The 13,916-nt window shown below is 40.4% G+C and overlaps 1 protein-coding gene across 5 annotated transcripts in view; it reads left to right on the top strand.

The window, feature by feature from the left end:
- Positions 1-13,916, top strand: part of LOC135112853 (monocarboxylate transporter 9-like) — a 28,009-nt gene that overhangs the window by 1,624 nt on the left and 12,469 nt on the right. For 2 of the 5 annotated variants that reach the window (XM_064027745.1, XM_064027744.1), the window contains exon 1: positions 9,707-9,845. The exons of 2 other annotated variants lie outside the window; for them this stretch is intronic. In XM_064027745.1, coding sequence (XP_063883815.1) covers positions 9,841-9,845 — 5 coding nt within the window. In that variant the 5' untranslated portion in view covers positions 9,707-9,840. Of the gene's footprint in view, positions 1-9,697; positions 9,846-13,916 lie in introns of those variants that run through there. One more of the 5 variants, XM_064027748.1, reaches the window with a different exon arrangement.

The following is a 13,916-nucleotide window of genomic DNA, read 5'->3' as shown; positions in this document are numbered from 1 at the left end:
AGAGTGACCCGTAAACCTTTCCCCACGTGTCCGAGCATCGCACTTGTTGCAATGAGGTATACCTTAGAATCCAACACGTACCTTTTGTGTCATCAGAGTAAGTGAGACGAAATATTGAGCTCATCGAATTCGGAACCTCCACTACATGTTAGTATACGCCAGTTTCGTGTTGGCTTGGCTGTTATTGTTATTGTTGGTGGTAATGTATTGGGGTTGCCGTGACAACATGATGGACCATATTCTGAAGCACTTCTGCGTCGCATCTCCACTACATTCAATAAGCTGTAGCTGAAGGTAAACGGTTTTTTCAGGCTGTTTTTATGACTATGATTAACGAGATTTCTAGATAAATAACAAGATAAACACTTTGAAAACCCGGCTAATCATCCCTGTGGCCTTTGAAAATCGTCGTGGTGAGAGAGCGAAGCTTTTCTGGATACGAGCAATGCCATGTGGTCCAGTGATAGCTATCGTCATATCGGCAATCTGTCCAGTACATCATGACAGGGCGGTTAGGAAGAAGCCACACTCGTGATATCAGAAGCCATACGGAAGAAAAAGGATTGGTGATAGAAAGGTGTTGGCAGTGGTGGTGGTGGTGATGGTGGTGGTGATGGTGGTGGTGATGATTTATGGCCATGAAAGTATAAGTTATTGATCCACCATTGTGTTTATTCAAGGTAAAAAACAGAAGAGTTATATTTCATCTTCATTCCGTGCATGATTCGAACACACACACACACACACACACACACACACACACACACACACACACAGATTACGTCAAGGCAGCAACAACAATAAGAAGGCAGCATTTCGTTCCCTTCCGCGTATTCTATTTTCTAATCCGGTTTACCTCCGCTGATGTTAAGAAAGTAAACAAAGACGATGGTGGAGGCCAAGGGCGAGGGAGCGGCACTGGTCTGGCTTGGATGCGTTACATAATCGAGTAAAAGAGCTCGGTGGCAACGCTCAGAAAAAAAAAAGAGAAAAAAGTCAGGCGTAATTATTATCTAATCTCCACGTGCCCATGAACTCTTTACGTGGAGAATTTAAGCCTCATAGAATCCACACGAGAAATAAATAACATAGTTCTTTCTTTCTTTTTTTTTTTTTTTTTTGTATACGTGGAGAGTTTAAACCTTCTAGAATTACAAAACTCATAAGTAACACCATTTTCTGTACATGTTCAGAATTTAAGCCTTCTAGCATTACAAAGAAACATTAATAGCACCATTTTCTGTACACGTGCAGAATTTAAGCCTTCTAGAATTACAAAGAAACATAAATAACACAATTTTCTGCACACGTGGAAAATTGAAGCCTCCTAGAATTAAAAAAGAAACATAAATAACACGAATTTCTGTACACGTGGAGAATTTAACTTTCCCAGAATTACAAAAAAGAATCAATAACACACGATTTTCTGCACACGTAGATAACTGAAGACGAATAATGAATAAATGAGATACAATTTTTTCCTAAGTATAGATTATATTAGAATATAGAGAACCTAAGAACATACGAAAATAAGGGAAACTGCAAGAAACCATCAGGCCTACACTTGGCAGTCCCTATATGAAATACATCTACCTATTTCCACCAATCATCCTCAGTGACTGAGCCGATTAGGTCGGCTTTGGTCTAAATTGAGGAATGGTAATACGATGATAAGTAAGTGGGATATTATTATTATTATTATTATTATTATTATCATTATTATTATTATTGTTATTATTATCATTATTATTATTATTATTATTATTATTATTATTATTATATGAATCAACGAAGGCGACCCACTGGAAAGCACGGATGCATAAGCCCGAAGGCCCAGTGGGTGGCAGTTCACTGATAACTGAAGGTTTAGTAACGGGAAGAAAGCATAGAAGAGGAAGATTTGGAAAGATCTAGTAGGTAGAGTGCTGGGAGAGAAGGAAGGTATTCACAAGTTTTTTAAAAGTTTCACAATTGCTAGCATTGACAATCTCAGTGGGAAGTGTATTCCAAAGTCTAACGGACGCTGGGATAAAACATCGGGAAAATTGTGATGTATTAAAATCGATTCACAGACAAGGCACAGTCGTTCAGGCTCACGGAGTGTCTTGTAGCACGTGCCGGTTCTAAGGGAGCAGGCAAATGACGGTGCAATGGGTGGTTGACATGAGACATAATTTTGAATAAATAAGACAGTGATCCCACCAAACGACGATGCCGATATTTAATCTCAAGATTAGGGAGAAAAAAATTTAATCTGGTTGAGTGCTCTATCTAAAAGTTTTAAGTTAGACTCAGCTGCAGAAATCCAAACAGAATGACAGTACTTAAAATGAGTCAGTATGAAAGAGTAAAAGCAGCTTTTGACAACATCATCAGAGGAATATATCCGACTGCACTTACGCAATAAACCAACTTTTCGTGAGATTGACGACGCAAGTGAACACAAGTGCAACTCAAAAGTGAGTTTGGGATCAAGGGTGACTCCAAGCAACTTCAGTGAGGAACAATTTGGAATTGGCACTCCATTGACAACAATATCAGGGTGAGGAAGAAAAGGCGTCCTTGATCGACTAATAACCATACTGTGGGACTTACTCGGGTTTAGTTTCATACCCCACCGATCACACCAAGACATAATCCTTGAGACATCACGAGTGAGAACATTAGCGATTCTCTGTCTATCCTGAAGGGAAGGAATTACCGCACATAAAGTGGTGTCGTCAGCATAAGCAACCATATCAGACTCCATCGCAAACCACATGTCAAATGTATAAATAATAATAAAAAAAAACAGGTCCCAGGACGCTTCCTTGCGGAACAACGGATATAACTGGACTAAAGGAACTGAAACAGCCATCAACAGTCACACGCTGCTTTTCATCTGTTAGGAACTCTGAAATAATTTGATGGAAGCGGCCATCAATGCCAAGAGATCTGACTAGACAGGAGGGCCTTGTGGTTAACACGATCAAATGCAGAGCTACAGTCAAGTGAAATTACTCTAGATTCATAACCAGCATCAAGAGCAACTTGAATGTCGTGTGTTATGTAAACAAGAGCATCAGAAGTACTGAGACCTTTTCTAAAACCAAACTGACTAGATGGCAACAACTTGTTAATATCTAAAAAACGAGTGAGACGCTTGGCCAGCAGGCGCTCAAAGATCTTAGACAGAACCGGGGTTATGGAGATGGGTCTATAGTCACTGGGGTGAATGGAGGGTGAGGAGCCCTTTGGGATAGGGGTAACATTTGCAGTACACCAGCATACCGGAAAAGAACCCCTACGTAAAAGGGCTCTAAAAATAACTGCCAACTTTGGAGCCAGAGGGGAAGCAGTCTTTTCGTAAAAAAAGAGGCAAAAAACCCAGAGGATCACAACCGCCGAACGAGTCTAAGTCATGAAGGTATCTTAAGATTTCAGAAGACTTAAAAGCAATAGAGCCTAATTTTTATATCCTGGGGACAAGACGGCAGCAGTTCCAGCTCTTCATTACATTGTTTTGAATTAAAAACAGAGGCCAAAAGATTGGCTTTGTTCTTTGAATTATGGCAGATTGAACCATCTGTGCAGGAAAGAGGAGGTAAACTTGAGTCCACACAGAAGAGGGAGTGTTTAAGAGCTGACCACCATGAATGTGGCTGGGAGGTGCCAATCAGAACATTTTTAAGGTGTTCATTGTACTCATCCTGGGCACTGGAATATGTACGCTGGGCTATTGAACGCAAACGAACGTAATTCTCCCATGACTCATGTGAGCGCAGCCGAGACCATTCACAGTAAGCAACTTGTCTTTCACGCTGGGCACGCCTGCAGTCATCATTTGAGTGGCTTTGTCCTTGCGACGATTTCTAATTATTTTAGAGGGAATTTTTCTTTCACTTATGGCAAACAACACACTGTTACTGACATCGATTGGACTATCACCCTGAAAAACTTCTCGCCATACAATGTTATTAAAATCAGCATTGACACCAGCCCAGTTGGCACGTGGCTTCAAAAATACTCTTCATGAGACTGGCTCGTCTGGAATTGAAAATGAAGTCTGAATACTGAAAGACAAGCCACAGTGGTTTGTACTGCCGAGGGGAGGGACAACCTGCACAGTCACCGCTGAAGGGGCGTCAGTAAAAAGAAGATCTAGGCAATTACCCGAGGCGTAAGTTGGACTCTGAACGATCTGCTCGCATCCAGAGAGATTACTAAAGTCTAGAGCAGCCCGTCCGTGTTGATTTGTTGGGGAGATGGAATTCAATCATTCCTGATGATGCGCATTAACATCACCGACAAAAACAAAAGAAGCTTTAGTGTCTGATTCTTGAATTGATGCCATATAACTTAATAGACAGTCATAAATATTATTATCAAGATCGGGGTTCCTGTATACTGAAAATATATAATAGTTATTAAAACGGCACTCAAATTTGTCAATACGTGAAGCACTGCATGCTGGACGCATGTAGACACACATCCCCCGAGCTCTAGGAATAGAGCCACTTCTCAGAAGGAGAGGCCTCTTGAAGTTGGGAATCAGAATCTCGGAGACATGTCTGAAGCTCGAAACGAGAGTCTCTTAACAAAAAATTAAGTCATATTGAGGTGAAACTACTGCAACATCTTGTAAGTTGGCCTTCAGACCCTGAATATTGATGTTTAGGGCCTTACAGCAGTGATTACGAGGACTGGGATTAGGATGAACATCACCAGCAAGAGTAATGAAGAATATTAAGTAAAATATAAACTACATAAAAGAGAGTAAACAAAGTGGAATAATAGTAAAAATTTTTCGTTAAGTTAGGTTAGGTTAAGTTAGGTTAGTGATATATGACATAAGACACGTATTCAGAAACACTTTGTTGTCACAAAGATGAATAGCTGAGTTCTCAAGAATGTTTCTCCTGTTAATAATACAGAAATTTTGTTAATTCGTCAGTAGAACCATAAGAAAATACCCTAAAAAACCGTGTAGCTTCATCTAGAGTAGTGGTTCTCAAACTTTTTTCGTGGGCGACCTTATTTGGAACATTTCAGTCCTTCGTGGCCCATAGTAAAGTAAAGAGGAAGAAAATGTACAGTGATATATGCACTTTATTTGTGTTCCTGCCATCCATCAGAATTGATCTCGCGATCCATAGTTTGAGAGCCTCTTTGAAAGTACATAGTGAAGATGGGGGGGGGGGGTAGAAATACATAAGGACATAAGAACATAAGAACCCGTTGTTTCTTGTTCTATCCTGGTTGCTGATCCTAAGAATTTTGCTTACATCCCCCCTTGCTATAATCCTTGTACCACTTAAAGACTTCTACCAGCTCCCCTCTTAACCTATGTCTCTCTAAAGAATGTAAATTTAACGGCTTCAGTCTCGCCTCGTACGGAATATTCCTCATCCCCTGTATCCTTTTAGTCATTCTCTTCTATACTGATTCTAATAGACCTATATCTTTCCTGTAATGTGGGGACCAGTACTGCACAGCGTAGTCTAGATGATGTCTGACCAGCGCTAAGTATAACTTTAATATTACTTCCGGCCTTCTACTTTTGACACTCCTAAAAATAAATCCTAATACCCTATTTGCCCTGTTTCTGGCCTCTATACATTGCTTTCCTAGACGGAGTTCAGAGCTAACTATAACTCCTAAATCTTTTTCGTACCCTGAACCTACCAGAGTTTCATTGTTTATTGTGTACCTACTGTGTGGGTTTCCTCTACCTACGCTAAGTACTTTGCATTTATTGATATTAAACTGCATTTGCCATCTGTCCGTCCATTCATTCATCCTATCTAGATCTGCCTGCAAGGCGATGGCATCCGATTCTGACCTAATTAATCTATCTATGTATTTACTAATATCACTACTAATTCCACTATCCAAATCATTGATATATATTAAAAACAACAATGTCCCTAATACTGATCCACTAATTACACGATCCCACTCGGATTTAGAGCCGGCACTCGGATTTAGAGCCGAAAAAAAATATATTCACCCTATTCTTGATATAATTTAGATGAAAGTTTTGCTTACTAAAATGAAGAAATTGCAAAAATAAATAAATAAATAAATAAATAAATAATAAATAAATAAATAACACGACATTGTGCAATCTGACTGCAGATTACATCATGTATTGCACAGTGGTGGTTATTCTCTGACACTCAATGTGCCTCCTGAAAAGTGTACATGTACCACTGGGGATGCATGTACCACATGTTGGGAACCCCTGGTATGGATGATTGAGGAAGTATTGCAGTCATTGTGTATGTGTGTGTGTGTGTGTGTGTGTGTGTGTGTGTGTGTGTGTGTGGCTCGTTTGTTTATCCATCCAATGACCACGAGGAGGAAAGAATTTGCATTGAGTGACGAGGAGCTTCTTGAGAAACATTTTGAAGAGACGTGAATGGGAAAAGTTTGTTGCGTCTCACCTTTCCACACACACACACACACACACACACACACACACACACACACACACACACGCACGCACGCGCGCGCGCGCGGGACTAGAGAGGAAACTGCGTAATAATGCCACCGTTGCTAAGGTATCCAAGTTCCCACTCAAGTGATGTGAGTAACGTGGTGTAATGAATAGGAGGAGGAGGAGGGAGAAGGAGGATAGAGGAAAGGTAGAACATATAAAAACAAGACGGAAGCATAAACATGAAGTAGAAATAGAGACGATGATATTAATAAGATTAAAAAAAAAAAGTTAATTTAAGTGCACACGTGAGTGGATCTCCATCAGGAAGAGGACTGTTGATGAATAAAAGAAATGTTGTGTTTGATCAGTCTGGAAATAAAGGGACAATAATTCCATATCAGTATAAAGATTTAAAGCTGCTTAACTCATAAGGCATTCACGTGACCAACAGGAAAGAAAAAAAAGGATCATGAATAATTTGCCATGTGAAATTATCTTGTATAAAATAATGCAAGCACCTAATAACACACACACACCCTTCACTCAAAATTTCAAAATTCATGGCGACTCCTACACCAGCCTCGGAGTCCCCATCTGGGGAGGGGACCACAAATGTCCCCAGGTCGGACTGCCCTTCTGACGACGACCAGTGTCTTGACACCCCCCTCAACTTTTTCTTCATTAACTTCTGCAACATTCGTGGTGTAAGATCTAATTTTCAATCTGTAGAACACCACCTCTCCTCTTCTAAACCTCATCTTCTTTTCCCCACTGAAACTCAGGTGTCTGAGGCAACTGACAGTAGCCCCTTTTCTGTTCCCTCCTATTTTCTTTATCCTCATTTTCGATCCAGAGCTGGATGCTGCGTTTATGTGTGGAACGATTTAACCTGCTCTCGTTCCCACGCTCCTGAATCTTCCGATTCTTCCACCATCTGGCTACGACTACAGAGTCACTCTCAAACTAAATTTATCTGTGATGTATATCTCTCACCTAACTCCTCTGACTATAAGAAATTCTTGGACTACTTAACTTCCAAAGTGGAGCACATTCTGACTCTCTTCCTTTTTGCAGAGATCTCCATTCTTGGAGACTTCAATGTTCACCACCGGCTTTGCCTTTCCTCTCCCTTCACTGACCATCCTGGTGAACTAGCCCTCAACTTTGCTATCCTCCACGACCTAGAGCAATTGGTGCAGCACCCTACTCGTATTCCTGACCGTCTTGGAGATACGAGTACACCCAACATTCTTGACCTTTTCCTGACATCTAATCCTTCTGCTTATGCTGTCACCCTTTCTTCTCCGTTGGGCTCCTCCGACCACAATCTCATATCTGTATCTTGTCCTATCGCTCCAATCTCTCCTCAGGATCCCCCTCAGCGAAGGTACGTCTGGCGTTTTGCCTCTGCTAGTTGGGGGTACCTGAGGGGGTATTTTGCTGATTTTCCTTGGAATGACTACTGCTTCCGTGTCAGAGACCCGTCTTTGTGTGCTGAGCGCATAACAGAGGTGATAGTGTCTGGCATGGAGGCGTACATTCCTCACTCCTTTTCTCGACCTAAACCTTCCAGACCTTGGTTTAACACAGCTTGTTCTCGTGCTATACATGATAGAGAGGTGGCCCACAAAAGGTACTTAAGCCTTCCATCACCAGAATCTCATGCACTTTATATTTCTGCCCGGAACCATGCTAAGTCTGTTCTCCAACTAGCCAAAAACTCCTTCATTTACTGAAAGTGTCAAAATCTTTCAAGATCTAACTCCCCTTGTGACTTCTGGCATCTAGCCAAAAATATCTCCAATAACTTTGCTTCTTCTTCTTTCACTCCTTTATTTCAACTAGTTGGCACCACTGCTATTACATCTATTTCTAAAGATGAACTCTTCGTTCAAACCTTTGCTAAAAACTCTACCTTGGACGATTCTGGACTTGTTCCCTTCCTTTTCCTCCACCCTCTGACTTCTTCATGCCACCTATTAAAATTCTTCGTAATGATATTTTCCATGCCCTCGCTGGCCTAAACCCTCGGAAGGCTTATGGACCTGATGGGGTCCTTCCTATTGTTCTCCGAAACTGTGCCTCCGTGCTTGCACCTTGCCTAGTCAAACTCTTTTAGCTCTGTCTGTCAATATCCACCTTTCCTTCTTGCTGGAAGTTTGCCTACATTCAACCTGTTCCTAAAAAGGGTGACCGTTCTAATCCCTCAAACTACCGTCCTATTGCTTTAATTTTCTGCCTATCTAAAGTTTTTGAATCTATCCTCAACAGGAAGATTCTTAAACATTTATCAATTCACAACCTTCTGTCTGATCGCCAGTATGGGTTCCGTCAAGGCCGCTCTACTGGTGATCTGGCTTTCTTTACTGAGTCTTGGTCATCCTCTTTTAGAGATTTTGGTGAAACTTTTGCTGTTGCTTTGGACATATCAAAAACTTTTGATAAAGTTTGGCACAAAGCTTTGATTTCCAAACTACCCTCCTATAGCTTCTATCCTGCATTTTTGTTAGCAAGGTCAGCGCGGAAGATGTGGAACACACACACACAAACACACACACACACCTTCTCTGTGTCCTTATACTCAAGAGAAAATATCAAGAATTAGCTTAATTCGACTTGGGTTCATAGTTCTTGGTACGATGCTTTGATTACGTGGAACGAAGCAATGAAACAACGATGTAATGAAATGTTTCAGAATACGGGCAAGGTTAAGAAAAGATATATTCTGAGAAGTAATCTGGAGTGTGTGTTACTCGTTAGGACAATTAAGTTGAGGCATCAAGGAGGGGAAGTACCGTACACCCACTATAATAATTTAATTCAGTCACGGAGGAGGCATTTGTTACGTAAGGAGAAGGGTGGAGGTGGTACTGGTATGTATAAATAGCAGACGCATTTTCTTTCACCTATATTTTCTTTTCTTTATGCGGGATTATCTTATTATTTTCACACTTTTTTTTTTTTGCATTCGTTTTCATTTTTTGTTTTCCCTGTTTTTTTTCATTTTGCATTTCACATGTTTTTAATTCTCTCATTTTGCTTTCATTCTTTATTCCTTCTTTCTCTGCTTTTCCTGAGAGAGAGAGAGAGAGAGAGAGAGAGAGAGAGAGAGAGAGAGAGAGAGAGAGAGAGAGAGAGAGAGAGAGAGAGAGAAAGGAAACTATCACGTCATTTCACCATTCCTTAGCAAGTAAAAAACAAATAAAATAACACAAAAAAAAATATCCTAAAGCAATATCTACCTTCTGGATTTCACACGTTTCTTTTCTTCCCTAGACGAGCACTGCAGCAGGTAAGGAGAGACAAAGTTGAGGAGGAAGAGAGGAAGCGTAAGACTTATCTTCTTCAGTGGGGACATCCGTGGCCACACACTTCATCTCGAGTTTCTCCTCTCATACGTAACAGAAGATGGAATATGCATGGGGTAACCTTATCTTCTCTGGGGAAATGAATGAGGATATCTATAAATAACACTATATTGTACTGCCATTTAACACTGATCGGTATATACCAAGACGACTGGAAATGCAATATGGTTTTGATGGTCTCTCGTTTGTTTTATCTTACGTTAATATTTTGTCACCTGTCACTTGCGTTCCCTGACAGCAAATTGAAAACATAATAGAAATGCAATAGGTGGGAAAACGTAAACGAAACATATTCTTTACATTGTTGCTACTTGGAATGCTAATTGATAAGTGTGTGTGTGTGTGTGTGTGTGTGTGTGTGTGTGTGTGTGTGTGTCCTTGCTACAAGAGAGAGAATAGAAAAATGATCACCAGCTCTAGGCCATAACGCGAAGGATTATAAATGGATGAGGTATGTATAGAGGAAGGAAAGTAACAGCAGCAGCAGCAGCAATATTATTGTTGCTATTACTAGTAGTATTAGTATTAGTATTAGTATTTGTAGTAGTAATAGTAGTAGTAGTAGTAGCAGCAACAGCACTGTAGTAGTAGAAGCGGTAGTGATAGTAGTAGTAGTAGTAGTAAGAGGAGGAGGAGGAGGAGGAGGAGGAGGAGAAAGAGAAAGAAGAGGAGAACGAGGAATAAAAGTGAGTGATAAGTGCATCTATCCTTCCTTTCTTTCGTTTTAAAAATACGTAGTGTAACCAAAGGAATGCCTAGACACGTATGTACACATGCATTGTCATATATCACGTTCTCTGCCACCACTACGAGCATTAGAATACGAAGCCATCGCGACACGAAACATTCTGGCGAGCCGCGACTGACTGAGCGGCGACACATCACGGTGCGGGAGTGAGGGAGTGAGGGAGAGAGGGCGTGGCTCTTGCTGACTTATTCATCGGAGTGCGTGGTGGCAAATACACTCCTGGATTCCGTGCGCAGATCACCCTATCTGAAACTTCACGGAAAGACTTGCATTTGCGGAAGTCCACGCCGGTCGCTCTCGTTGTGAATTGGGCTCTCCATCACGTAGGATTCGATTTGCTTATGGGATTGTTTGCACGTCACTCAGAGTTACTCCGGGTGAAAAGCTGCATAGGATACGTAGTTCACATCACGAATCACAGGTTGGGTCACGGTAAACTAGGGAAGATAAGGATACGTAGTTCACATCACAATATCACGGGCTCGGTCAGGGTAAATGAAGTAAGATTAGGATACGTAGTGCGCATCAAGATTTAGAGGTCAATTAGGGAAGGTCAGGATGCAATACACTGAGTAAGAAAACAATACGTTAAAAGTAATGAGAAAACGAACCTCTTTTGTACGTATAAGTCACAATATTATAAGGTGGATTGGGAATAAGAGTAAAATAGACTGCTGGGCTACGATAAATTGGATGGCATACAAAAGACTAAATAAGGAAAGAATACTTAAAAAAAAGTGAAAACGAGTCATTTGTGTATCTAAAAATCACATTATTGTAAGCTACATTGGGAATTACGGTAAATAAGGACAAGGATAGAGAGGAATAAGTCAGAAGATAAGCGGATACGAATTTCTTGAGAATATCACAGTGAAATCAATTGGCTTAGGGTATGTTAGGAACGGCTGGTGTTTAATTAATAGACTAATTTAAGGAAGGACATCTTGAGAAGTGACTAAGAATGAGAATTTCATGCAGATCACGTTACATTTACGACGAGTCAGGAACAACCAAGGTATGAGGCTAAATCGTATTCTGAAACATTTCTTCATCCAATCATTTACATTACTTGAACAGACTATTATGGAAGTTATTTTGGCTTTTCAAGAGTGTTTTCATGATTCTGGTGATAGTTTAACAAAAATTCTGCATCACCAATGGAAAAACACTCATGACAACACGACTAATCATCTCTGTGGCCTTTGCAAATATTCCTGATATAAGAACGAAGTGTGTAAGACTACGTGCCACCCTGCAGGATCAGGGAAGATAACAATAAAACAACAGAGGATGCGAATGTTTTATGTCAGGACGATTAAACCAAACAATACCACAAGCCGATCCAGTGCTAAGGCATCGTGTGGAGAAATAAATTACCTCCATCATGAGTTCCTCAGGGTAAAGAAAACGTAGCCTATTATGAATCAGGAGAGCGATGCCAAGAAAACGTGTTAGCGGTGCCTTTGCAAGGTCACTGCCACGCGGGTTTGTGACAGAGGCCCGCATTTAGTGGTGTTTTTAGCTCTCTCACCACGACTGTATTTAAAGGTGACAGATGGTTAGCCGAATTCGTAAGAGAGTTTCTCCTATTAATAATGTAAAAATCTTGTTAACCTGTCACTAGAACCGTAAAAACACCCTTAAAAATTATATGCAATAAAAGACCCATATCACTTCAACTGAGGAATTTTAAAAGTAGTGGAGGTGTGACACAGAATATGATCCCTTGTGCGGCAGGCAGGCCAGTATTGAGAAACGCACTCCTTTCTCACCACGACTATTCTCAAAGGTAACAGAGATGACTAGCCGATTTCGCAAAAGTATTTCTCCTGTCAGTAATGAAGAAATCTTGTTAATGTCACTAGAACCGTAAAAGCACTCTTAAAAATCCGCGTAATTTCATATAGAGTCCTTTAAATATACTCGTAGCAGGGGTGCGGTACAGAAGCGTCTCAGATGAGGGCGGGGGAGGAGCTGAGTAATGTAGACGGGTAGAAGGGAAGGGAGGGAAAGGTTGCACGGAGGGAGAACGAGATTTAGCAGATAGTAGGCCAACGAGTTTAGGGACGCATGGTGTATATTCTTTCAAATCCACTTAAGTTAGAAGATATTAATGACACGGAGGTAAAAGGAGGGTTAGCGGGGCAGTTAAAACCCCTCCCTGAGCTTGTAACTTATGCCATTTTCATCTTTTTAGTTTTTATGTCTTAATACGTTGTTGTTCCTTGACTTCACTATAGTTCTTTGTATTCGATATTGCTCTCGTCTCCTCTCTCTCTCTCTCTCTCTCTCTCTCTCTCTCTCTCTCTCTCTCTCTCTCTCTCTCTCTCTCTCTCTTTCTGAAGCGATGGATATTAAAGACACTTGAATTACTACTCTTGTCAACAGTAAATCGAACAAGAGGTGGCGGAGGTGTGGGTAGTGATAGCAAGTTCCTCGTCCGAACCCAACGACTCTCTCTCTCTCTCTCTCTCTCTCTCTCTCTCTCTCTCTCTCTCTCTCTCTCTCTCTCTCTCTCTCTCTCTCTCTCTCTCACGTTTAAAGGTTCTTCACAGCTGCCGTCCGGACTGATGATAATTATCTGTAGTAGTAGTAGCAGTAGTAGTAGTAGCAGTAGCAGTAGTAGTAGCAGTAGTAGTAGTAGTAGTAGTAGTAGTAGTAGTAGTAGTAGTAGTAGTAGTAGTAGTAGTAATAGTAGTAGCAGTAGTAGTAGGAGAGAGAGAGAGAGAGAGAGAGAGAGAGAGAGAGAGAGAGAGAGAGAGAGAGAGAGAGAGAGAGAGAGAGAGAGAGAGAGAGATGATCACATACAAGTAAGTTGTCATTTTGCAAAGTAACATTTGGAGGGATGCGATACGAACCTAACACTGTTTTTACTATTACGTTGGCTTCAGTAAAATATATAAATAAATAAATAAACAAAGGAATAAATAGAGATAAATAAATAGATAAATAAAATAATAAAGATACCTCGTTACGCTTTTCTCTTTATAGATAAATAAATAAAGATGTAAATAAGTATATAAATATTTAAAAATAAAAACATCTCCTTCATAAACTTTTCTCATAATATTCCTATAAGTATATCCAATGTGTTTACTAACCGGAAAAAAAAAAAAAAATGGTACTGACCAAATTTGTTTAAAAAAAAAAAAAGAATACTTAAATGTGTATATATGTATGAATGGAATGAACAGACACGTACACATAGTCCTGTTAGTATACCGTACTGTTTCTATAATGGATATCAGAATAGCTCTTGGATGAAAAAAAAAAAAAAGAAGAAAAAGAAGTTGAAGGCTAAGAAACACAGACTTGGGAACGAGCAACCTTGAAACTCCGTGTAGAATTTGATCCTTCTTCTATGCGATCAGTCTGTAAC

This window comes from Scylla paramamosain, chromosome 24 (genome assembly GCF_035594125.1).
Source record: "Scylla paramamosain isolate STU-SP2022 chromosome 24, ASM3559412v1, whole genome shotgun sequence".
Classification (NCBI taxonomy): Eukaryota; Metazoa; Arthropoda; class Malacostraca; order Decapoda; family Portunidae; genus Scylla; species Scylla paramamosain.
Note: the sequence above shows the minus strand (reverse complement) of the source record. Positions and strands in the feature narration are given on the sequence as shown.